The sequence below is a fragment of the Colobus angolensis genome, unplaced genomic scaffold (assembly GCF_000951035.1).
Source record: "Colobus angolensis palliatus isolate OR3802 unplaced genomic scaffold, Cang.pa_1.0 Scaffold241, whole genome shotgun sequence".
Taxonomy (NCBI): Eukaryota; Metazoa; Chordata; class Mammalia; order Primates; family Cercopithecidae; genus Colobus; species Colobus angolensis.
In genome coordinates this window covers 64,965-92,191 of record NW_012115611.1, presented here as the reverse complement: position 1 = coordinate 92,191, position 27,227 = coordinate 64,965, and the positions used below count along the sequence as shown (strand labels likewise).

Below are 27,227 nucleotides of genomic sequence, written 5' to 3'. Positions count from 1 at the left end.
GGAAGTTTTTCAGCCCCTGTCCCCCTACCCTCTCTCTCTCTTTTTGGAGTTTTATTCCCAACTTACTCTCCATGTGAACCCAAGATTTAGCTCCCACTTAAAAATGACATGTGATACTTGTTTATCCATTTCTGCATTAGTTTGCTTAGGGTAGCAGCTTCCAGCTGCATCCATGTTGCTGTACCTGTGCAGAATGATTTCATTCTTTATTATGGCTGTGTAGTATTCCGCAGTGTACATATACCACATGTTCTTTATCCATTCTACTGATGATGGGCACACAGGTAGATTCCATGTCTTTGCTGTTGTGAATAGTGCTGCTATGAACATATGAGTACACGTGTCTTTTTGGTGAAATGATATTTATTTTTGAAACACGGTCTCATTTCATCACTCAGACTGGAGGGCTGTGACACAATCACAACTCACTGCAGCCCTGACCTGCCAGGCTCAAGCAATCCTCCTGTCTCAGCCTCCTGAGTAGCTGGACTACAGGTGCACACCACCACACCTGGGTAACTTATCTGTAGAGATGGAGGCTTGTTATGTTGCTCAAGCTGGTCTCAAATTCCTAGACTCAAGTGATCTTCCCACCTCAGCCTCCCAAAATGCTGGGATTACAGGTGTGAGCCACTATGCCCAGCATTTTCCTTTGGATATACACCCAGGAATGGGATTGCTGGGTGGAATCATAGTTCTATTTTTGGTTTTTTGAGAAATCTCTGAACCTCTTTCCGTAGGCGATGAACTAAGTTGCATTTCCACCAACAGTGTATGTTTCCTTTTCTCTACAACCTTGCCAATATTTTACTTTTTGACTTTGTAGAAGTAGCCATTTTGACTGCTGTGAGATGGTATCTGATAGTGATTTTGATTTGCATCTCTCTGATTAGTGATGTTGAGCATTTTTTCATGTTTGTTGGCTGCTTGTATGTTGTCTTTTGAGAAGTGTCTGTTCATGGCCTTTGCCCACTTTTCAATGGAATTGGTTTTTTTCCTTGTTGATTCATTTAAGTCCTTACAGATTCTAGATATTAGTCCTTTGTCAGATACATACTTTGCAAATATTATCTCCCATTCTGTAGGTTGTCTGTTAGTTCTCCTGATAGTTTCTTTTGCTGTGCAGAAGCTCTTTCATTTAATTAAGTCCCATTTTTCTTTTTTTGATTTTGTTCTGTTTGCTTTTGGGGTCTTCATCATAAATTCTTTGCCTAAGCCGATGTCTAGAAGAGTACTTCCCAGGTTTTCTTCTAGAATTTTTATAGTTTCAGGTCTTACATTTAAGTCTTTAATCCATCGAGTTAATTTTTATGTATGGTAAGAGGTCCAATTTTACACTTCTGCATATGGTTAGGCAGTTTTCCCAGCATCATTTATTGAATAGAGTATCTTTTCTTGATTATTTTTGTCGACTTTGTTGAAGATGAGTTGGTGAGTTGGTTGTGCCTGTGCTGCTTTATTCCTGGGTTCCCTAATTTATTCCATTGGTCTGTGTGCCTATTTTTATAACAGTAACATACTGGTTTGGTTACTGTAGCCTTGTAGTATAATTAGACTTTAGGTAATGTGATGTCTCTGGCTTTGTTCTTTCTGCTTAGGAATGCCTTGACAATTCAGGCTTTTTGGTTATATATACATTTTAGAATATTTTTTTCTACTTCTGTGAAAAATGACATTGGTAGTTTGATAAGAACAGCGTTAAATCTATAGAAAGCTTTGGACAGAATGGTCATTTTAATGATATTGAGTCTTCCCACCCATGAGCATGGAATGTTTTTCCATTTGTTTGTCATTTATGATTTCTTTCAGCAGTGTTTTGTAGTTTTCCTCATAGAGATCTTTCACACCTTGGTTAGGTGTATTCCTAGGTATTCAATATTTTGTGTGGCTATTGTAAGTGGGGCTGTATTCTCCATTTGGTTTTCAGCTTAACTGTTATTGGTATATAGAGATGATACTGACTTTTGTAGTTGATTTTGTATCAAAGAACCTCTCAAGAAGTGGAGAGATATTTCATGTTCATGGATAGGAGACTCACTATTGTCAAGATGTCAATGTAATCACAATCAAAATCCTAACAGATTATTTTGTGTATAACGACAAACTCATTCTGAAGTGTATATGGAAAGGCAAAAAACTCCTATTGGCCAACTGAGTACTGAAGGAGAACAAAGTCATACGACCGACACTAACTGACTTCAAAACTTATTAGAAAGCTACAGTAATTAAGACTGTGTGGTACTGTCAAAAGAAGGGACAAACAGACCAATGAAACATAACAAAGAGTCCAGAAACAGACTCACATAAATAAAGTCAACTGATCTATGACAGAGGAGCAAAAACAATACAATGAAGAAAAGACAGTCTTTCTAACAAATAGTGTTTGAACAAGTAGACATCCACATGCAAAAAAATCAATCTAGACCCTGACCTTACACCCTTCACAAAAATTAACATAAAATGAATCACAGGGCAAAATACAAGATATAAAACTATAAACTCCTAAAAGATAACATAGGAGAAAATCTAAATGACCTTGTGCGTGACAATGACGTTTTAGATACAGGAGCAAAAGCATGGTCCTTGAAAAAAATAATCGGTAAGCTGCACTTCATTAGAACTTAAAACTTCTCTGCAAAAGACAATGTCCAAAAATGAGAACACAAGCCACAGACTGGGAGAATATGTGCAAAAGACACATCTGATAAAGGACTGTGATCCAGTATATACAAAGAACTCTTAAAACTAAACAATAAGAAAATGAACAGCCTGCCTTAAAAAATGAGGAAATACCTAAACAGACACCTCACCAAAGAAGATATACAGATGACAAATTAAGCATATGAAAAGATCAACATCATATGTCATTAGGGAAGCATATATTAAAACAACAAGACACCAATATACACCTATTAGAATGGCCACATCTAAAACACTGACAACATCAAATGTTAGCAAGGGTGTGGCGCAAGAGCCAACTCTCATTTCATTGCTGGTGGGAATGCAAAATGGTAAACACACTTTGAAAAACAGTTTGGCAGTTTCTTACAAAACTAAACACATTGGGCTTCTTGGTAGTTACTTAGATGAACTGAAAACTTACGTCCACACAAGAACCTGCACACAGCTGTTTACAGCAACTTTATCATAAGTGCCAAAACTTGGAAGTAACCAAGATGTCCTTCAATCAGTGAATGGATAAGTTTTGGTATATTCAGACAATAGAACATTATTCAATGCTAAAAAGAACTGAGCTATCAAGCTGTGAAAAGACATGGAGGAAAAAGCACCTTATTACTAAGTGAAAGAAGCCAATTTGAAAAGGCTACATACTGCATGGCCACATATCACATTCTGGAAAAGGCAAAACTACAGTAACTGTAGTAAGATCAGTGATTGATAGGGGATAGTCAAGGAGGAGGGATAAACTGGCAGGGCACAGCAGATTTTTAGGGCAGTCAAACTATTTTCAGTGATACCACAATGACAGATACATGTCAGTATACATTTGTCAAAATCTAGAGAATATACACCACCAAGTGTGAACCCTAATGTAAACTATGAACCCTAATGTAAACCAAGGTCATATTAACATACAGGCAAAGTGGACAACTTATAAATCACTGTTTACCTACCAAAGAAAAGAAGACAGTAATGACAATTCTCCTCCTACAAAGTTGAAAGAAGGGCTGACATTCATAAATAGAAAGTATATCTTATGCCTAAATTTTTCTGGAGACTAGAAGCACATAATGTGTTAATGAAGCTTCACAGATTGAAACAAATGTATCCTGTGGTTTCCAATGAGGATAGTGGAGGTTTTGCATGGAGGGGTGGGAGGGGAGGAGGTAAGTGGACACTGTCTGATTGTACTTTCTGCTCAATTGTACGGTGAACCTAAAACTGCTCTTTTAAAAAAGTTTATTTTAAGAAAAGAAAAATAATAGATCTTCCCTGGCTTTTTTCTTTCTTTTGAGAAGGAGTCTCACTTTGTCACCCAGGCTGGAGTGCAGTGGCGCGATCTTGGCTCACCACAACCTCTGCCTCCCAGGTTCAAGTGATTCTCCTGCCTCAGCCTCCGAGTAGCTGGGATTACAGGCATGTGTCACCACCACCCATCTAATTTTTGTATTTTTAGTAGAGATGGGGTTTCTCCATGTTGGCCATTGGCCAGGCTGACCTCAAACTCCTGACCTAAGGTGATCTGCCTGCCTTGGCCTCCCAAAGTGCTGGGATTACAGGCGTGAGCCACCACGCCTGGCCTTCCTGGCTTTTTCTACCAGAATAATTGGTTACAAACAAAATATCACTCTTTGGGCAAATCAGTCACCTATGAACAACCCAATTTTTATCTAAAGTGGGATAGTGATGCACTAGACAAGTCAAACAGCAGGTATGACTTCTAGAAGTAGACAGAAGTCATACTGAAGTAAGCATATATAAAAAGGCCAAAGTGGTATTTTCAGTATGAGGGTACACCTTTGCAGTAGGGACTGTTTATAGGACCACTTTAGGTAGAAGTAACCCCAGCTCACTTTCTGACCACTTGGACAGCGTACAGCCTTGCACCCAGGTAGTAGGGGACATTCTACTAACTTCAAAATATCCTTTTACAAGTTACAAGGCAACGCAGGTCCTCAGAAATGGCAGTCACAGGAAGTTATTTTTCTTAACTTTGATCCCTCAGTACAGGCAAATCTGTCTTATAAGCAAATTAGTGGTTGAGCGTAATAGCTCACACTTGTAATCCCAGCACTTTGGGAGCTGAGGCAGGAGGTTCACTTGAGCACAGGAGTTGGAGACCAGTGTAGCTAAGAGTGCATGACCTCGTCTCTACAAAAAAAATTAGAAACTTAGCTGGGCGTGGTGGCATGTGCCTATAGTCTCAGCTACTCAGGAGGCTGAGGCAGGAGGGCTGCTTGAGCCCAGGAGATTGAGGCTCCAATGAGCTATGATCCAGCCTGGGTGACAACAAAGCGAGACTGTCTTCTAAAAAAAGGGGAAAAAAGGGCAAATTAAATTTACTCCTTGCAAAAACTACAAAATGTAGGTACTACCTTGAGAAGGAAATTTAGTGTAGATCACAAATATAAACTTTAATTTAAAGATGTTAGTAAAATTTAAACATAGGTATAGAGTGTGTTAACTTTCTTGACAGAGATAATACTTTCTAGGTTTTAAACTTTAGCAAAAGTCACGTTTGACCTGGTAAACCAAGGTCACATTAACATACAGGCAAACTGGACAAGGTATAAATTACTGTTTACCTACCCCCCCCCCAAAAAGAGACAGTAATGACAATTCTCCTCCTATAAGGTTGAGAGAAGGACTGACATTCCTAAATAGAAAGTATATCTTATGCCTAAAAAAAAAATATGGAGACTATAAGCTGCAGAAAATTTATCAAGATATTTCAAGTTGCTACCCTTACACCAAACACAATATTTCCTACTCAAACATTAAGTCACTTATGCAGCCATGTGGGTGTGAGGATAGGAAATCAAGGGATTTTTTGGTCTCTCTGAAATTCCTGTGTCACAACAACAATGTGAGTCTTCTAGGGACAGGAAGAAGGTCATGTTTTAGATAAATTTAGATAATCCTAACTCAGGAAGAACTATCCTTGAACTGATGTTTCCACTATCATTTTACTTTGTTCTAGGCCATAATAAAACCATTTTAAGTTACTTTTGAAGTTACAGTCATTCAGGAAAGCTTTACATAATATTTATTCTTCTTAATGTTTACTTTAAAGCATACTTAATGATTCTGATGCAATACTTTTCATTGACTTTTGCATATACTCTTGATGCAAAGGTCAATGAAAATTAAATATAGAAACACAGCAATTATATATCCAGTAGAAAAAAATTTCAGTAATCCACTAGTCACATAAGTATGTTCTTAAAACTTTACTCCCTTCGAATTATACCCATGTGCTATCAAAACATACAACACTAGGAAGAGAAGTTGTTTAGGCATTTAAACATTCATTTAGATCTCTTCAACTTCACTCTAAAATTAATCACTAGCTTAACATCACCTTTTGGAGGTTTTAAAACCTGTCGGCATTGTCGTTATTTACTATAATTGTTTTTCTTATATTTAGCTATTAGTAGCTTACATATTTTATTTAATGACAAGTTGAGCTTCCCTAATCCAAAAATCTGAAAAAATAAATGCTCTAAAATCCAAAACTTTTTGAGTGCCCGTATGAAGCCCAAAAGAAACATTCCCTGGAGCATTTCAGACTTCAGATTTTCACATCAGGGATGCTCAACCAAAAGCTATAATGCAAATATTCCAAAATCCAAAAATATCTAAAATCCAAACACTTCTGGTTCCAAGCATTTCAGATAAAGGACACTCAATTTGTACATGGTTATGTCTCAATGAATTGCCTCTGTTATTCCCTACTAATTCTGCTGATCTGTTTCTTCTCTTTTACAACACTGAAGGGCTGAAAAGACCCACAAGCCCTAATGCTGAAAACAAAAGCCATCTTAGAATTGACTCTGGGCTTTCTTCTTCCCTCTGAGGAGATAGTTTCTCCGATTTTTTCCCCCCCTTTAGCGATAAGGTCCTCTGGCGGGACTCAAACTCCTGGGCTCAAGCAATCCTCCCACCTCATCCTACAGAGTAGCTGGGCCTATAGGTACATGCAACCATGCCTGGTTCTATTTTCTTCTTAAAAAGGAAGAAAAAAAGGAACTCTGGCTACCAATATTGAAAACAGATTTGGGGAAAATCTAGAGGAAAAGGAATGGTAATAGAGAAAGCAAGGGCTTCAACTCTGAAATCTTTGCCAATTTTGAAGCTAGCACTTTAAAACTGAGAAAACGAAAGTATTAAAGAAAGATGTTTTAAACTGGGAAAAGATTAGGTATATGAGGCAGACTCTATTAGTCATATGATTTCTTTTTTTTTTTTTTTTGAGATGAAGTCTCACTTTGTCACCCAGGCTAGAGTGCAGTGGTGTGATCTCGGCTCACTGCAACTTTTGCTTCCTGAATTCAAGCGATTCTCCTGCCTCAGTCTCCCGAGTACCTGGGACTACAAGTGTGTGTCACCATGCCCAGCTAATTTTTGCATTTTTAGTAGAGATAGGGTTTCACTATGTTGGCCAGGCTGGTCTCAAACTCCTGACCTCTAGTGATCCGCCAGCCTCAGCCCTCCAAAGTGCTGGGATTACAGGCGTGAGCCACAGCACCCAGCCCACACAATATTTTTTCACTACAAATCTTGGGTATGGGGGTTAAGGTAGCTGGTTAAAGGGGTCACTCAATTCTTAGCACTGCGAATTTCTACCATTCCCCTAATGCCACAATGCTGAAGTGTAATTTAATGTGAAACTGTAAAATTCCAGACTGCTTTCCTTAGGCTGGATTTGCCATCTCCCACAAAGCCTGTAACTTGAATTATCACTTAGGTCTTTGGAGCTTTTCTAAGAAAGGTAAGGCTTTCCGACATAACCTGAATTCACTTCTCAAGCTAAAATTGAATTGGCTCGGATCCATGGCAAAAATCTTTTTTTTTTTTTAAGTTTCATTTTGAGTATTAGCAGCTATAGGATCTTCAGGGTTATCCTCCTTGAAGTACTTCCTGTGGTCACCCTTCTTTAAAGACCTTGAAGACTAATGTCTTTAAATTATACTAATGTCTTTAAATAAAACACATAATATTAAAGAGTCCATACTGACAGTTAATAAACTATTAATGTTAGCCAATTGGTGTTGGGGAGAAGTATAGGAAAGCCTTAAGAAAAATATTGGGGAAATTGGGGGTCTTCTGTTTGCCAATACTTCAGATCAATCTCTGCATCAATTTTCTTCCAAACCCACAACTGCATAGAATTAAGGAGGATGTAAAGCCAGAAGAAGCTTAAAGACAGATTCTGGTTCAGTTACTATGAAATTCTTACATTCTCAAATATACTTCTTTACATTTTTATCTAAAATTTTAGATAAAACATGCACAGAGCAAATTTCGGTTGTATCCTATAAATGATAACCATACTCAGGATACTGGTTATACCTGAGGACACATCTCCATGAAAGTTAAGCATATACAGGTAAAGCAACACTTCTAAATAACAATGTTTATCTTTTAATGTGTCCTGGTAGAGTTACAGCAAAAAGTCCAAGTCTAGAAATGATAACCTGACACAAAATCCCATAATCAATGAAATGATAATGTTAAACTTACATTTCAACATATCTTCCCTATTAGTACTAATAGATCGACCAATTAATTTTTTTTTTCTGACAGGATCTCACTTTGTTACCCAGGCTAGAGGGTGACCATAGCTCACTGCAGCCTCAACCTCCTGGGCTCACTTAAGCAATCCTCTCACTTCGGCCTCCTGAGTAGCTGGGCCTACAGGCATGTACCAGCACACCCAGCAAGTTCTTCTTATTTTTTGTGAAGACAGAGTCTTGTGGTATTGCCCAAGCTGGTCTTGAACTCCTGGCCTCAAGCAATCCTCCCATCTAGGCCTCCCAAAGTGCTAGGACTATAGGCATGAGCCACTGTGCCAAGCAACACTTGTAGTTTTTAAATGAAAATGATCCTGTAAATGTATATATTAATAAAATCTAGAAGGCTATATAAATCAAAATGTTAAATAGTGGTTATTTCTGTCTCGAGGCTTTTTTCCTTTTATACATTTATCTTCTAATTTTTCTACAATCAGCATATGTAATAAAATTAACAAATTTTAATTATTAATGAAGAAGACTATATAAAGACAAAAATGTTAAGGATCTCAGTCTTTTGTTTGGGAACATAATGGTCTTGCTTTAAATCACCAATTTTGCCTTATAAAAATATGTTTAATATCTATCCTACACAAATATAGACAGAAATGCTGCATCTAGAAGGGACATAATCTGTTAGTAAATTATACATAACTTTTCTCGGATTTTTGTCCCTAGATGTATAATATCGGGTTACATTATTTTCCAAACTCAACAGAAACATATTAATCAAGAATTAAAGAAAGTCAGTTTCAGCTCAACAAGCTTAATGGCTACTGGGAAAATATTTTTACACAAATTTCAAGCCAAACATCATCATCACTTAAAGCAAAAAACATTTAGCTAAAACACAAATTTGTATTTTTTTTTTACATATATGGTTTTCCTAAAAGCATGTCTGACTTTGCATTTTGAAATGTATTTAAAATACTGATGAAAGTATACGTAGTCAAATTAAAAGCTGAAACTTAAAAATATATGCTTATTCAGCTCACTTAGACCTGACTCTTCTCTATTATTGTTTGGAATATAAATATAGAAAGCAGGATTCTTAGTTTTTCCAGTCACGAAGGTAAGTTCTCTCAGGTATGTTTAACAAATGTGCTCAAAAGGAAGCCAATTAAATACCAAAATAAATTTTTAGTAGAAGCTAAACTTCTACTTAAGTCAGATGAATGTACATGACTTCATAGATGAACTTTCTCTTAAAATTCATCTACAAATGCTTCTTTCTTGAATAATTCACTCTTGATCCTGAAAATGTAGTATGGTTTAGGAAGCTAAATGCCAGACAGAACTGGCTCTAAACTGTTTTATAAAAAATTTTTTCTTAAAAGATCCATGAATACATTTTTTACAAATATTAAATTCAGGCAGATCTTTCACTTTATTCTTCACACATCACTCACTGAAAAGTTGAGCCTCTGAGTAACTTACTGTGGTAACTAGCTAAATCAGTTACTTTAAATGTTTGCAAATACCAGCTCAAAAGGAATGCGGAATTAATGGAGTGATGTTGCTTTTGCAAAGCAATATCTAGAACACAATAGTAAAAAGCAGGACTAGGTAAAGAAAATGTAGTACGTATACACGACGGACTACTATATAGCCAAAAGAAAAAAAAAAGAATGACATCATGTCCTCTGCAGGAACATGGATGGAGCTGGAGGGCTTAGTCAACTAACACAGGAACAGAAAACCAAATACTGCATGTTCTCACTTATATGTGGGAGCTAAATAATGAGAACCAAAGGGCACAAATAGAGGAACAGTAGACACTGGGCATACATGAGGGAGGAGAGTGGGAGGAGGGAGAGCACCAGACAAATAACAATCGGTTACCATGCTTAGTACCTGGGTGACAAAATAATCCTGTATCCCAAACCCCCGTGACACAAGTTTACCTATAAAACAAACCTGTAAATGTACCCCTGAACCTAAAATAAAGGCTAAAAAAAGAAGAAAAAAAAACGACAAAAAGCAGGGCTTCACAGAAGAAATTATTTTACAATAGCTCACAGCATTGTACTATTTTGTGGCTTTTTAATGATAAATGACCTATATTTGTAAATCATTATTACTAATTTCTAAAAAGCACTTTAGTTCTTGAACCAAAAAGCTTCCATTTTACATTTTCTACAAAATTACTTTAATAGAAATATGAATACATTATGAATATGAAGTCACTAGACCTCTCTGTGAAATGGAACAATTTTGCTCCATATACCACACAGGTTGACGTAACCTAGGAAGAAAGCATTCTGCAAGAACAGTTACTACCCAGAGAAGTGACCACAACAACCCAGTTTCCTATCTGACTCATCATAGGCACCTTTTGGGTACTGAAAAAGCCAGTAATACGAAAAGATGCAATTTGTAGGAGGGAGGAAGGTAAAGAATAAGGTGAGGGCATATACACAAAACAATCCAAGGCAGGTTTATTTACAGTCATAATATCTCCCTGAACATCAGCTGGCACTGATTATCCAGAGGAGTACCAACTAGAGAGTATTTCTTTCATCATCTCTATCTTATATGTAAGGGACTCCAAGTTCAAAGAAAGCTCAAAGGAACAACCAACTGCAAAAGAATTAACTTTGCACATCATCACAGTATCTGACTAGTGCATTTGGTTTGAATAGAAATCCTGCAACGAATGGATTACTTCATAGAAACCCAATTTCAAAGTCTGCTTATTATTGCCCATCCTAAAGCTTCAATCTATAGTTTGGTCTGAAGTTTGCACCACCCCCCAACAAAGTTCTGTTTACCAGAAGCCCCTTCCACTCAACTTATATAACTCAAATCGTATCCCAAATAACACTTTGAAAAGCAATGGTTTTTCTCAATAATTTTATATGCAAATACAGATAAAGCAGAAGAGATAAACACAGCATAACAATACAGTATTTATTTACTATCTTACCATCTCCAGCAGCAAAGCTTTAGGACCAGGAAACCCTCTTTTTACAAAGCAATCTCCTTCCCACCCCCAATTAGTTGTTTACAAATACAAAGTACACAGGACATCTGCTTTGTATGAACAAATCTTAAAACATACAGATAGATATACCCCATTCTGTAAATACAGTACTTTATTCAGCTAAGAAGGCTAGTCCCACCAAACCTGTTAAAAAAGATTTTCCTATATTCTCTTTTGAGTAAACTGCCAACATCTATCTCTATAAAAATCATTTTAGGAAAATGACTTTCATCCTCCTTCAGTACAGGACCAAAAAATAATAGTAACAATGCAACTTTGGAACTTAAGAGAATTTTAAAATATACAGCCAGGTGTGGTGGCTCACATCCATTATCCCAGCACTTTGGGAAGCCAAGGTAGGTGGATCACCTGAGGTCAGGAGTTCGAGACCAGCCTAGCCAACATGGTGAAATCTTGTATCTACTAAAAATACAAAAATTAGTTGAGCATGGTGGCAGGCGCCTGCAATCTCAGCTACTCGGGAGCCTGAGGCAAGAGAATCGCTTGAACCTGGCAGGCAGACGTTGCAGTGAGCTGAGATTGCACCACTGACTCTAGCCTCGGCAACAAAGTGAGACTCAGTCTCAAAAAAAAAACACACACACACACACAGTAACTCTGAATATGATGTGTAACAAACCAAAAGGGAGTTACAGTTTTTTAACCCTGAGTGCCACTGTTTCGCCTCTGGCATAGAAGGAAAAAAAAAAAAAAAAAAAAGGATGAACTGAGAAAATAAAAAAAAAATTTCACAGCCAGGCGTGATGGCTCACACCTGTAATCCCAGCACTTTGGGAGGCCAAGGCGGGCAGATCACTTGAGGTCAGGAGTTCGAGACCAGCCTGGCCAACGTGGCAAAACCCCATCTCTACTAAAAATACAAAAAATTAGCCAGGCATGGTGGCACGTGCCTGTAATCCTAGCTACTTGGGAGGCTGAGGCAAGAGAATCACTTGAACCTGGGAGGTGGAGGTTGCAGTAAGCCAAGATGACCCCACCGTACTCCAGCTTGGGAGCTGGAGCGAGACTGTCTCAAAAACAAAAAAAGGAAAAGAAGAAAAAAAGCAGCAGCAGCTAAAGGTGGCCAACAGCAAGGAAAAAAACTTAAACATGAAGTTGACGAAATGTGTTGGAGCTGCTGGAGATATTACTGTGACAAAGTCTACAACCCAATTTCCTATCTGAATCACCTAGAGAGGGTTCTGGTGATAGGAATCCACTTCCTCCTTCAATACACCTCAAATGCCAATGAGGCAATATTTTTATAAGTATCTTTATTTTCCCCAAGTCCACCTAGAAATCATCTGTAAGTCAAAACACAAGGAAATTAACCACTTTTAGCTACCCTGAGGACACCTTTCCACAGGTGACCCTGAAGTTTGCAACCATTTAACCATGAAGGGATACCACATTCCACTTCAGGGGCATTACCCTGTTCATCCTCAGAGTTGTTCTCTACCAGTGCCTCAGTTCTTTCCGATTGCTTGAGCTGCCCCAGAGCCAAAGGTGCACTGTTGAAAGCCCAGCTTGGGCTCAGTTCCGGGAAAGAAAGAATTGTTCTAGATGTACATAATGGACTATGGTACAAACCAACTCCTAGAAAGACAACTCCTACAACCTTACAAGTGATGGCTACACAAACTTAGCACACTTTGAATATGTAGGAACCAGTATATATTCACGGATAATTTATCAACTTCTTTTAGTTTAGTCTCCTCCTTTTCTGTTTCCCCTAAAGACTATTTTTTATAATTCTGAAACCAGACACACTCCATTATGTTACCCACACTGTTGCACTCTCCTGCTCCACCACCTGAATGCCTGGCTCCTGTTTCTCCACCAGGCCAACTAACTCTTGCCTAATCCTCCTCCAAAACTCAGCTCATACACTTGGTAAGAAAAGCTTTCCTCATCCTTCTATATGGCTTTTTTTGTTCCATCACCATAGGCATTCTTCCAAAAAGGACATCTGCTCTTAAACTTTATTGGTATTTACTTCTCTTGAGAATATGCCATCTCTTACTAATCCTCAGTATTCTCAGACCTTTATTAACACCTGCCTGCACATGGCAGGTACTGAAAAAGATGTTTGACAAACTAAAATCTGTTTTCAACACAGACATAAAATAACAAAATACCATCTATCAAAAATTGTATACACATATACACTCTAGCTCTTCATTCTACATTCTCTTATTTTTTTTTTATTGTTTATTATGAGCATTTCTTAGCTTGTACTCGGGAAAAGAGACTATTTTACTTTAAATATGTCTTCTAATGACTTAGTACACTGTTAGGCTTCTAAGATAGTCTTAAAAAATCATAAAAGGGGGAACATGATCACACGGCATGAAATGAACATTTACATGCTGTTAGATACATTTTAAAATGTGTGTATCTATAGTTAATACCATAGAATACCATATCCAATACGAATAGAAACAGCAAAATTACCTAAAAAAGGAAATCTGTATCAGCTTTAGTGTTTTCAAAGTACTTTTGGATATTACCTCATTTGAGAGTAGGAAAACTGAGGCTCAGAAAATAAGTGACTTGCTAATACTGAGGGTCAAGGTCTTTGGAATTCAAATACCATGTGCTTTTTGCACCATTCCTTTTTCCTTCCATTAAACCAATATCCTCAAAATGCCAGTTAAAAAAAAATTGTCTATATGAAACAAAATGAATGTAATAAACAACATAGAACAAAGAAAAAATACAAGCAATATGATTAACATAATCAGTGCTGAAAATGAACGGAAACAGAAACCAATGACTATGAATCAAGAATAATCTCAGTCCAGTACGGTGAAATCTCAATGGGAGAACTAAGAGGATAGGGTTCCTCATCTGACAAGTGAAATAATCAGGAATCAGTTAATGTAAGACATCAAATACTAGTGGAGTGACAGTAAAGCCATAAACAAAGTTCAGAAAAGAAAAAGATTTGTGTATGTAAAATGAGTTTACCATAGAAGTAAAACTTGAATGGGGCTTTGAAATACACACGGAGGCAGCCTAGTACAATGTTGAATTGAGACTGGAAAAAGTCTATATTTAAAGCTCAGTTCCACTACCTGAGCAAGTTGCTTAATGACTCTTAAGTTTCAGTTTTTCATCTGCATAATAAGAATGAATTTCTCTCTCAAGAGTGCCTTGCAACCAGCACAGAGCCTGTACAGAGACTATACAAATGCAGATTCTTTCTTCTCCTGCCTTCCCAGGCAGGAAGATGACAATTAGACTCAAGGATATCAACATGCTTCCAAGACCTGTCAGAATATATAGAAGCTGTTCCAAGCCATTAAAGAAAGATCAATACACAGGCCGTTCTGTCCCAAGAATCTAAATGAAACTATTTATGTAACTATAGTCTAATGAAGGCAAAAAGGAACTGGTTGCATACCTAACAGTAGTTAAATGTAAATTAAATATGTAAAAAAAAAAAATGAGTTGAAAACTGTGCTTAGTGACTTGGGGAAACATTTTTATTTCATCATCCACATCACTGTTACCTCACCAATCAAAAGAGGTATTAAGGGACCACAACATGATAGTTATTTAACACATAACTACATTTATAAATAAAGGTAGTGTGAAACATAGCCATCACAGATAAAAGTAGGAGTTAACAAGAGGTCTAACTGCAGCCCTTAAAAGTGAATGCTGTGATACAGCCACTCTTACGGGTAATGAAAGAAAACAGTACTATGATAGCTCATGGAGCAAAGATAGCATATGAACAGGGTTAGTCTTACGAAAGTACTACCAACTGAACACAATTCTTGAAACACTTAAGGTCAAAGTAGAACTTTTAAAAATATCACCAAATAGGCCGGGCGCGGTGGCTCAAGCCTGTAATCCCAGCACTTTGGGAGGCCGAGACGGGCGGATCACAAGGTCAGGAGATCGAGACCATCCTGGCTAACACAGTGAAACCCCGTCTCTACTAAAAAAATACAAAAAACTAGCCGGGCGAGGTGGCGGGCGCCTGTAGTCCCAGCTACTCGGGAGGCTGAGACAGGAGAATGGCGTAAACCCGGGAGGCGGAGCTTGCAGTGAGCTGAGATCCGGCCACTGCACTCCAGCCTGGGCGACAGAGCGAGACTCCGTCTCAAAAAAAAAAAAAATCACCAAATATAGGCCGGGCACTGTGGCTCATGCCTATAATCCCAGCACTTTGGGAAGACGAGGTGGGCGGATCACGAGGTCAGGAGATTGAGACCATCCTAGCTAATATGGTGAAATCCCGTCTCTACTAAAAATACAAAAAATTAGCCAGGCGTGGTGGTGGGTGCCTGTAGTCCCACCTACTCAGCAGGCTGAGGCAGGAGAATGGCGTGAACCCAGAAGGCAGAGCTTGCAGGGAGCCATGATCTCGCCACTGCACTCCAGCCTGGGTGACAGTGAAACTCAAAAAAAAAAAAAAAAAAAAAATCATCAAATATAAACTATTTATCTTCATGTTACCAAAGGAATATACTCAGGAATACAGAAAGCAATATGACTTGAGAGATCTCCAAAACAATACAATTTGAGAGATCTCCAAAGTCCCAAAAGAAAATACAGACAACCTGAAAATTCTTATTCAATTCTTGACAAGGTATCACAAAACCCAACACACCATTTGAAATAGGTTACCTCAACCAGTAAAGCCTTTAACGGGTTAACTTTAAGATATATCAGGGCTGTATTATAATAAATCCATGGGGATGGGCTTCAAAATTTTTATAAGATACCTCTAACCATAAACTATATATAATAAATGTGTGTGAACATGTAGAAATGAGGAAATAATACTACCATTAAACAAGGTAGCACTAAAAGTTGATTTAAGTTCAAAAATCAAAGTAGTTTGAGATACTGGACTGGCTATTATTTTTTTTAAAGGGACATTAGAAGAAACTAAAATATCTCTTCTACTAATGCTTTAAAAATATGGTATTTAAATATACAAACACAAAGCCACATCGAAATCTTGTCTAGTATACACTGATAGAATAAATATCATCTACATGAAAGAGATTATGGGAAGATCAGACATCCTTTCAGAAAGAGGTGTTGAATACAGGAGAAGAAAAGATCAATACAAAGAATAACTGATATGCTAACAACATCAAAAGGACATGGTTGGACTGTGACCACTTTCAGATATATCCCACAGGAAGCAAACAAAATTTCCAGTAATAAGTTATCTCAATGGTACCAAACACTACTAAAGTTTTCATTACAACAAAAAACAAGTAAATGAAAAGACAAAGAAGTACAAAAATATTCCACTAATAAGAGAAGATTTAATAAAACAATATTCTGCTCATCCAGGAAGGGAAATTTCATAAAATAATATTTTAATGGTTTATAAAACTCAATATATCTGGAAAAATAATAAAAATATTTGTATTCAATACAATAATCACCAGTTTACTGATAACTTCCACCTATAAATTTTCTTAGGTAAAAAATAAAGACTGGTTTGTGTATCTACTATGATAAACCATACAGAATTGATCTAGTCAATTGAATCACATGCATAAGATGCATACAGATGAGACAATCAATTATTGGACTAGCCACTAACATTAAATACAGAATGATAAATTCCAAAAGACAAGAGAACCTAAACAGTGCGAGACTGTGGCAAAATACGCCTCACATATAAAAAAAAAAAAAAAAAATTTCACAGCCAGGCGTGATGGCTCACACCTGTAATCCCAGCACTTTGGGAGGCCAAGGCGGGCAGATCACTTGAGGTCAGGAGTTTGAGACCAGCCTTACCAACATGGAGAAACCCCATCTCTACTAAAAATACAAAATTAGCTGGGCATAGTGACACATGCCTGTAATCCCAGCTATTCGGGAGGCTGAGACAGGAGAATTGCTTCAACCCGGGAGGTGGGGGTTGCAGTGAGCTGAGATCACGCCATCGCACTCCAGCCTGGGCAACAAGAGCGAAACTCCGTTTCAAAAAAAAAAAAAAAAGATTTCACTTATTGCAATCTTTAAACTACTTCTACAAATATCTAATCCATAATTTCAAACCTTCATCAGAATCCCAGTCAACTAGTTATATCTTCAAGAATAATGAATGTCATGTCCATCCACATCAGTATCCAATTTTACCAGACAAAGGGATTCTGGAATGTGTCTTTTTCAACCTCCTTGTTTACAGTACCTGAGAGGTTATCCTGGATGTATCAGGTCCTTAAGGACATTATGAATCAGGTCACTTAGGTATCACTCAGTAAATTATTAGTGTAGTACTAATAAAGCATACTAAATAGTGTCCAAGTAGCCTGAAAGAGTTTATGCTCCCTTCAAAATGTCATTTCGAGGGCTAAGTAAATAAATGAAATTATACTGATAAAGAAGCTGCCGCACAGTTTTTAAAAAAAAAAAAGTTTAAATGTAATTATACTGATAAGGAAGCTGTCATTCAGTCTTTTTTAAAAAAAAGATAAAGTGTCAGCAAATTTACTGCTTTTTAAAAATGTCCTTGCTTATTCTAACCAAGTAAACACATCCACTTATCAAATATTAAGTTGTGTTACCATGGCTAAGAACAAGGTTAGATATGAGACAATCAGAAAACCTAGAGCATATTTATAGAAAACAAAGCTGTCTTAAGGCCCCCCAAAATTGGCCACTCACTAATAACAAAAAAGAACTACTGTCTAGTTAGTTAAATAAGGGGGAGGGAGGTATACTCTACAACCTTCTGAAATGAATCAACAGTGCTATAAACAAATTAACATTCAGAAGGGAGTACATTTAGATAGTGCAATTGTACAAATGATAGAGTAATAAACTACAAGATTACATCACTGTACAAAATTCACATAAATACCACCAGCAATATATGCAAGACATCAAAGTTTAAGTTTTAAAGAAAAGTGTAGAATTTAAAAAGGCACTTCATATAAAAATGGAAACAGTACTTCTCTATACACAGTAACTACAAAAAACCATATTGTCTCTGTATACATTGTATATCTAATCAAGAAGTAACATTTTGAAGAAAAAAGATCATTAGATACATCCTTTTTGAGAATAACAGATCATTAAACTTGCAACTATTCCAAGGCCTCCTAGAAAACCTAGAGGTATTTAAACATTAGAGGTTGGCCTACTAGAGAATTTTGTTGCAGGCTCTGAACATGGCAGGCATAATACAAATATTTATTATCTAAGAGTTTCTGATTCTACTGGGGTAATCTCCCTAGACCAAATCCTCACTTTAAGTTTTATAACATTATCATCATTCAAGTATGCCAGAGATTTTAAAATAATAAAAAATAAACACATTAAAGATATTTCTTTTGCACTCAAGAAACTAATCTACAACGAAAAACTCTTCCTGATCTGCATTCTGTCCCCATCCCTATTAAACAGTCAAATCCTTTCAGAACTACTTGGTCACCAATTTGATGATTGATTTCCCAATACCTTTACACTTCGAGGAAAACAGAGTATCTGGAGACACTTGGGCATATCAGTTAGAGTAACTAAGAAAGGATACTTTTACTTATTACTGGACAACATAAATATCACAAGAGGAAAAGAGAACAGCAACATCATCTTACAAATATTTAAGAATGGAGGAGCTGCGCAACAATGCAAATATAGTCAACACTACCACACGCTTAAAAAACGGTTAAGGTGCTAAGCTTTATGTGCCTTTTTTCTTTTCTTTTTTTTAAAACCACAATTTAAAAGGCAAAGGGGAGGGGAAGTATATTAAAGGGAAGTGCCAAAATAGTTTCAGACAAACACATTTTCAGGCATAACTTATTTTGGTTTAGTTTAAGGTTTGAAATAAGGGTATTTCAAAAACCACCAAGTTTATGACATAGCATCTAATTCAGGGAAGGAAAAGGGGAGAAATGGAAAGTGAAAAGAGTCTGAAGTAGCCTTAGCTAGTTAGGAACACTTATGTGCAGTCACATAAAACATTTCCAAGGTCTCTCACCACTGAGTTCTCCAGTGGCAAGTTCTCTAAGAAAAAAACTACAGTGCCAGTATCAAGAGCACATGGGATTGCTTGATTGGTGCAATACACATAAGCCACAAAAATGTATGATTTCTTAGGCCTTTGTTTCTGTTCAGGTAATCAATATTCTTCTAGGGTTTAGTTTGAAAGACAGTTTGTAAAGAACACTGGCATGGACCTTTTCCACAGAAGTGGAAATAAAATTTTGTGTAAAATACAGAAAAATAAGGTAAATATTAACTCTTTATATGACTGGGCTAAATCTGCAAAACAATATCCCCTTTATTAAGACTGGTTCAAGTTTAATCTACAAATAGGACAAACATGACCAATACAGTACCCGGAAATTAACTGACAAAATAATTTCTTCCAAGTAGGAAAATTTATACCAACAACCTCTGTAGCACAAATAAGGAAAGGAAGAAAAGTAGATTTTAAAATGGGTGCTGAATATAGTTATGATGGGGAAGGAGGAATGAGCTTCCAATAAACTATTAAAAATCGTGGCACCAGAGAAAATGTCAATTACCACTGTGCAACAACTATGGCAAGAAGCCACATACACCATAAAACAGTGCCATATTCAATTAGTAGTATATCCAAAATGCCTCGACCAAGCAGATGAAAAAACACAGAAGTTACAGAATTAAGTCTGTCAATTAAAAGAAAAACAACTGTTTTTGGCTGCCAAGCAAATAATACTAGGTGATGTATTCAGACCCCTCAAACTTGACATATTTTCCATTCCTGATGTCATGCTGTGAAGATATGGATCTAAGGGCTGATATACTATACATCCACTACTTTGAGTCTAAAGAGAAGATACCGTGGGACATATAACTGAGGTATCTGCTGCCAGTTCCCGTACGGTGAAAAACTATTACTGGGACCAACTGGGAGCAAAAAGATAAGCTGTCTCTTACACTAAGAATCTGACTAAATTAAGTAACCAAGTAACCAAGAATGTATCACTGAAGTCTTGATTTCAGCCTTTCAAATTCTTAATGGATATCATGTTCTCTTCACTAAATCCACAGCTATGCTTTAAATCTTAAGGATTCTCAATAAAATCTAGACTGATGGTATCCCTCTTTATTACAATAAGGGGACAAGATTGTCAGGCATGTTTGGAATTCTTGTTCTTAGGAGTTCAGATTTTCATGCCTGGATCGTGTAACATCCTTTATTTCCAGGGCACTGATGTGCGTATCTTTTTTGTATTTAGAGTGTGATGCACTATCAAGCTCAAAAGAATTAAATGTTTAGAAGGTAGGTTGTTTAAGAAGGCCATCTTGGTGAAAGGCCCAGCTTACAGCGAAAGACTACCATGACTCAGTCTTACAACTTGATATGAGAGCTTGATAGGTCAAAGACTATTAGGATTGATGACAACAAAGAACTCTCTCACATGTAGCTTTATGAGTAGTGATGGTATGGTGGCCATCAAAGTCTTGATGAAGACAGTTACTGTGCAATTTCTACAGAGATGTTACAGGTAGAAGTCTTTTTCCAGTTGGTGTCCATAGAAGACCTGTGACATGTAGTCATTCTAAGGGGAAGCAAACTGGATTTGGCAAAATTTGACTTGAATTCCAGTTGACACAAAGCTTCAAGGCTGATTCTGAAGTCTCACAGAGCTTGACAGTAGTATGAACTCTTGGTGAGTTGACCATCTTGACATAAAGACATTTTAACAGATGTGTCATTTTGTGAAGATCTGTCAAACTGAAGCCTGAACAAGGAAGCACTGATAACCTAAAAATGAAGGATTTACCTCTGGTCTTAGTAAACAGAGATCTAGTATTAGGTTATTTCTAGATTCAAAATATCTGCTAGTCCTCAGTTTACAGATAAGATTTTCCTGAGGAACAAATCTTTATATTTTTCTTTAATCACAAGAGGATTCAGATTCCTGAGTGGCCCTCCTCCAAACTTATTTTTGGACCAGAAATAAAGGATAAACATTTGTCCAACCCTTTCAAGAAAGTCTCCCCTGCTCACTTGGTCAGTAAGTCATGAGTTTATTTTATACTTCATTTCAAAAGTCTACAATTCAAATGTCAGCTGTGATCATTCCAGACATGCATTCAGTTTTTGAGATGATCTCCTACCTGTAGATCCTATTTGTATGAGGAGGAACAAGTAAAATAGTTAGGATCTTGAATGACTACTCTGCTGAACATAAAACAGGTTACTAATTCTTGTACCCATGGCGTTCTGGAGAGTCTCCCTTCTTTCTATATCTATAGGGGTGGTTTCGAGGTTTGTACCAATCCCCTTTGGAGTATCCTCTATTGTGATAATGTGCTTTCTGATCATGACTATAAAAGTATCGATGCTGATTATAGTATTTGTGATCTTTATAGTCATTTTCTTTTATACTGTTCTCTTCTGCAACAACAGCTTTCACATCTTGTCCAAAAAGGGAAGTACCATCAAAGGGCAAGTGGGAGATCTTCTCCTGGGTTTTCTTAGTAAGAGATGTAAGTCGAAGCCAGGCCTGCCTTCTATAGTCTATGGCCATGGCCATAACTCTGACTACAGAATCCATTATGTCCCTAGTAGTACAAAGTTGCCAAAGGCCTGCATCCATACCATCAGATATTATACATCTTGCTTTTCCACGATCAAACTCTGGGTCATGAACCAGATCTTCCATGTCTTCCCAGAGTTTACGCTGATATTGAGTCATATAGGCCATGTAGCTAGCAGCTCGGGCTGCAATGGAGGCAGCATGGTAAAACCTACAACCCATGACCTCCATTTCTTTTGAGGTAGAATCTAGAGGGGATGTTGTATTTCCTCTTTTGCTGTGTTCTAATGCTTCTACAATGGGGCCTTCAGCTGGTGGGTTTGGTTGGAAAGGAGAGGTGTCCTTGGCCACAGGATATACCCTGTGTCCCATGAAGGAAGAAGGATGGCAATCAGCAGGGTCTTTAAAAACCTCAGTGGTGGCAATTCTCAGAAGAGGATGCAATGGAGGAACCAAACGTTTTTTAGAAGTCACACAATCAGGTTTCCCTTCACATGACTCTGCTTCAGATTGTAATGTAACCCTTTTTATAACACCTCTTTGTTCCATTCTCCTCAAAAGACCTGTGAAACTAGATTGGCTGGGGTCAGATGGCTGCCCTTTGTCATCAGCTGATGGTGACTTGTAATCAGTTTCTTCTTCAACTGTGGATAAATTTTCCTCCTTAGAGGTGGAGATGTCCCAAGGAACTGAGGAGTTCTCACTTGGCCTAGAATGATGAAATCTAAAACAGCTCCTGGACTGCAGATCACGTATCACTCGGGACATTTCAGCTACTTGTGTCTGGAGATAGAGGATGGCATCCCGTCCATGCTGTGAAGCTGAAGAAGAATCTATATGTAAATTCTCTTTGACCTCAGAAGAGGCCAAAGATTCTTGGGGGACCAGAAGTGGAGATGAAGGCAGAGTCTGAAAATTCTGTGATGATTTAAGGGTCTCTGTCTCACAGATCTTAGTATCTGAATTATTTTGATCATTTTTCTGGTTCTCCAATGGGTTCTCAACAGAGGAAGTTTGAGAAACTATCCTTTCTGGACTGCTGGAACAACTCCCAGAGAAGGAGCTGCTATCTCCAATGGGAAGAGGAACACTGCAGCTAGAGCACATTTCTGGGCGATGATTCTCAGAGGATGGCACCTTAGATTCAGGCATTCTCTGGGTTATCCACATGAACAAGAAAACCAAGGAAGAAAAAAAAATGCTTTTAATATGTTAACTTTCAAGTGCAGAGATTCACGTCCAGTAAGTAGAACTCAATTTTTAAATTATTATAATTAACAGTGAAAGATACAATCCACTCAAGGTCAGCAAAAGGAATCAGAGAAGTCAAATCCACAAACTTCGCTACCCCAAAGACCCAATATCAACTATTGGCATTAATCTGGGACTCTGTTTATGAAAAAGTAGAAAGTAAAAACAAGCTCAGATCATGTGGTGCTATCCTGGCCTGCTGTTTGGCCCCGTGTTAGCATAAGAATAAGTGTTGAGACCACTCATAAGAATAAAAGAAAAAAATATTCCATTCAAGAAATGTTAAGTTCTATTCAAGATACGCAAGAAGCTAATGATGGCAAAGAGAACTTAAGGAAAGTTCCACTAAGAAGAAGAAAAAATCTAAAACTCCCCCATTAGAGTCATTTTAAGCACTTTTGAAAATTCTATCATTCACTTTCCACGAATAACAAAACTTTCTAGTTGTATAGTCCTACTTTATGGTTTGTAGTAAAGGAGTTATAATTTGTTACCTCATTTCATCCTCACAACAACCCTGTGAGGTAGGTATTATTCTTATTTGATTGAAAAACGGAGGTTAAAAGGTTACTTAATTTATCCAAAGTCACAGAATTTGTAAAGAGTAAAGCTGGGACTCAAACCCAGGTATTCTGATTCCAAGTCCAAGTCTCAATCCCCTATATCACAGAGCAAGAAGTCTGTGGCCACTCTGAACAGTAAGAGTTTTCTAATCCAAGAGGAAAACAGCCCATTAACAGAAGTTTGGGCTAAAGCAAGGACAAATGAAAGGCAAGACTGTTACAAAGGGCTCAACTAGTTCACTTCTCAGAGCAAAAGTATTGGTCCAAGGGTCAAACCTACAATCAGTACATCACAGGTAAGATAAGTAACTCTAAATATGTGGGGCACAGACAAGGTGAAAGGGATGATGACTGAAGTAATGTATCTCCTATAAACCCTTCCCTCACTGTTCATCCCTAAAAGGATCTCTACATATCCTTTTTTCTAAGAGAAAACAAATTTTCTGTGGTCATGTGATTCTGGAACAAAAGAATCCTGTTGTATAGGGCACCTGAGGAGAGTATAAGAAAAGAGAAGGGAAAGAGGAATCAATAAGCTTGCAGTTTTTATTCCATTTCCCTTTTATCAGATACCACCTCTAAGGCTTAGAATTTCCCAGAGTCTTATTACCATTTTTTCATATCATCACTCAAAGTAGAGGAAAAAAACTGGAAGTAGGAGATCTGGGCAAAGAACTCCTTGGACTACCTATTTTAGCCCATTCTAATAGAACTGGCTATTTCTAAACACAGTCATCACTGATTTGATAACTCTCTTTAGAGAATACCTCTTAAAAGATACAAGTGAAGAAACACAAATCAAATGTAATGTACTTACATCAGTATGAGAGGTGCTAGGCTCTTCATCATCACTGCTGACCAGATCAATGTATTCAAGAACAGGTCGTAATGGTCCTTCCTATAAACGATCAAGCAAATGTACAAGCCATTAACAGTTATTCAAACCAAATTAGCATTTAAACCTACTAGTTTTTTTGGTTGAGACTGGCAAGAATTACTCTGAAGAGGGAGCTTTGTGGATAGCAGAAAATAACCAGAACAAAAGCAGCAGAGGAAAATATTCAAAATACGTAAATATAAAATGATGACAAGACCTAAAAGGAAGTACCTACACCCCTGTAGAATATTAAGGCCATGTCAATTACTTGGGAAAGGAAAATTAATACAAGAACAGTGCTACAAAAACACAAATATTATAATCCAGTGCTTTACACCTAGAATTGATATCAAAAGTCTGTTAATACATCCAAGTTCAAAAATGAATTTCACTTATAGCTCAGCTTCATCACCCACCACTGCAGAGTCAAGCGTCAAACCTGAATTATTCTGCATTCTTTCTTTCCATCCAATCTAATTTCTTCATCAACCAGGCCTTGAATGTCAGGCTTAAAAGCCTAGATTTTATTCAATAGGCAAAAGAAAATTAAAAAATAATAATAAGACAATAACATGAGAACTGTGCTTCAAGAAGATCAATCACTTAGAGGAGTGTGGAGAGCAGGCAAAGCAAGATAATCAGTACAGGCACACGATAATGCAGAACTAATGGTGGTGATGGCAAGAAGAGCATGGTAGTGGACATACAAGAGAATACAAGTAAAATGGAAAACTAAAAGAGACTGATTATTAGGCCGGGTGTGGTGGCTCATGTCTGTAATTCCAGCACTTTGGGCGGCCAAGGTGGCGGATTACCTGAGGTTAGAACCACGCCCAGCTAATTTGTGTATTTTTAGTACAGATGGGGTTTTACCATGTTGGCCAGGCTGGAGTTTGAGACCAATACGGTAAAACCCCATCTCTACTAAAAATATACAAATTAGCCAGGCATGGTGGTGCGTGCCTATAGTCCCAGATACTCAGGAGGCTGAGGCTGGAGAATCGCTTGAACCTGGGAAGCGGAAGTTGCAGTAAGCCAAGATCATGTCACTGCACTCCAGCCTGGGCAACACAGCAAGACTGTCTTAATAATAATAATAATAATAATAATAATAAATATATAAAATAAAAATACATTTAAAAGATTATTAAAAAAAAAAAAAACAAGGAGTCAGTGATCTCTAAGGTTTTAAGCTCAGGTGTAATGCCATTAGTATAACTTTGGAAAGCAGAAACAGAAAGCTGACATTCCTGTGGGCTGAAGTAACAGTAGTACACAGGGTGTATCTAGCAGACAGCTGAAAATGCAGGCCTCTAATCTGGGAAGTAGGAACATACCTGGAAATAAAGATTTGAGAGTTGCTCCCCTAGAAGACTATTAAACTCTAGAACTAAACTGAACTATCGTATCGCCTCAATAAAAAGCTGTCAGTGTTAAATGTGGCCAGAAACACAGCAACAATAAAATGCCACTGAATGTGGCAACCAGACATTTTTAAAGGTCTTTGAGAGAGCAACTTTCAAGAAAGTAGCAAGCACAGAAGCTAGGCTCTAAAACACTAGAGAATGCAGGAGAAAAGGCCATATTCTTTTGAGAAATCCAGTATGTTGGAAACAAGAGAAAGGAACACAGAAGAAATAATAGCTGAGGAAAGGATTTTGTAGCATGTAGAAAGTTGACTGTTGGAGACAGAAGCTGAGATCTAGGTAATGATCTTCTTCCCTAGAATAGGCATCCAGTCTCAAAGATAGCTTCTTTCTCCCCTAGACTATGACTTCCGCTCAACCAAGAAACTGCCATCTTTTGGGTACTAATTCAGATATCATATAAAACAAGAGGGCAAAACTGGGCAGGGATCTGTAACAAAGGAACTGAGATTTTTGCTCAAACTATAAAGCGGAAGTAAAAAATAAAGAAAGAGAGGAACCAATACTCTCCAATATATAGTCAACAGAGCTGATTCACCTACTTTAAAATCTACACCTGATATGAAGAATATAGGCCATGCACGGTGGCTTACACCTGTAATTCCGACACTGTGGGAGCCAGAGGCAGGTGGATGACTTGAGGTCAGGAGTTCAAGACCAGCCTGGTCAACATGGTGAAACCCTGACTCTACTAAAAATAGGAATAGGGCATTGTGGCAGGCACCTGTAGTCCCAGCTACCCAGGAGACTGAGGCAGATGAATCACTTGAACCCTGAAGGCAGAGGCTGCAGTGAGCTGAGATGGTACTACTGCACTCCAACATGGGCAACAGAGCAAGACTCTGTCACAAAAAAAGGAAAAAAGAAGACTGAAAATTGTATGTTCGATCCAAGAAGAAAAATTAAAATATGATAGCTTTTCCTACTGATATAATGATCTTACTTTGCTCTCTTTAAGAAATATGCATTAGGAACCTTCATTATAGGCCCACAGAAATAGCAAACCACCAAAGCCCCCCAACCGGCAACCAGAAATACACAGAGGCAGAGTTCCCATGCACAGAAAGTAAAGAGGAAGATGAAAGACGACAGGATGCAAGGTAAAAAGTAAAATGGGCTGGAAAAAAATAAGAAAAACATGGGGGCGGTGGCTTATGCCTGTAATCCCAGCACTTTGGGAGACCAAGGCGGGCAAATCACCTGAGGTCAGGAATTCGAGACCAGCCTGGCCAACATGGTGAAACCCTGTCTTCACTAAAAATACAAAAAATTAGCCAAGCATGGTGGTGGGCGCCTCTAATTCCAGCTACTCAGGAGACTGAGACAGGAGAATCACTTGAACCCAGGAGGC

General features: G+C 37.7%; 1 protein-coding gene across 3 annotated transcripts in view; it reads right to left on the bottom strand.

Annotated features, from left to right (window-relative positions):
* The window catches only part of ZNF451 (zinc finger protein 451), an 83,369-nt gene that overhangs the window by 49,578 nt on the left and 6,564 nt on the right, over positions 1 to 27,227 (bottom strand). For 2 of the 3 annotated variants that reach the window (XM_011945617.1, XM_011945618.1), the window contains exon 3: positions 24,390 to 24,470. In XM_011945617.1, coding sequence (XP_011801007.1) covers positions 24,390 to 24,470 — 81 coding nt within the window. Of the gene's footprint in view, positions 1 to 20,239; positions 22,914 to 24,389; positions 24,471 to 27,227 lie in introns of those variants that run through there. The other variant, XM_011945619.1, reaches the window with a different exon arrangement.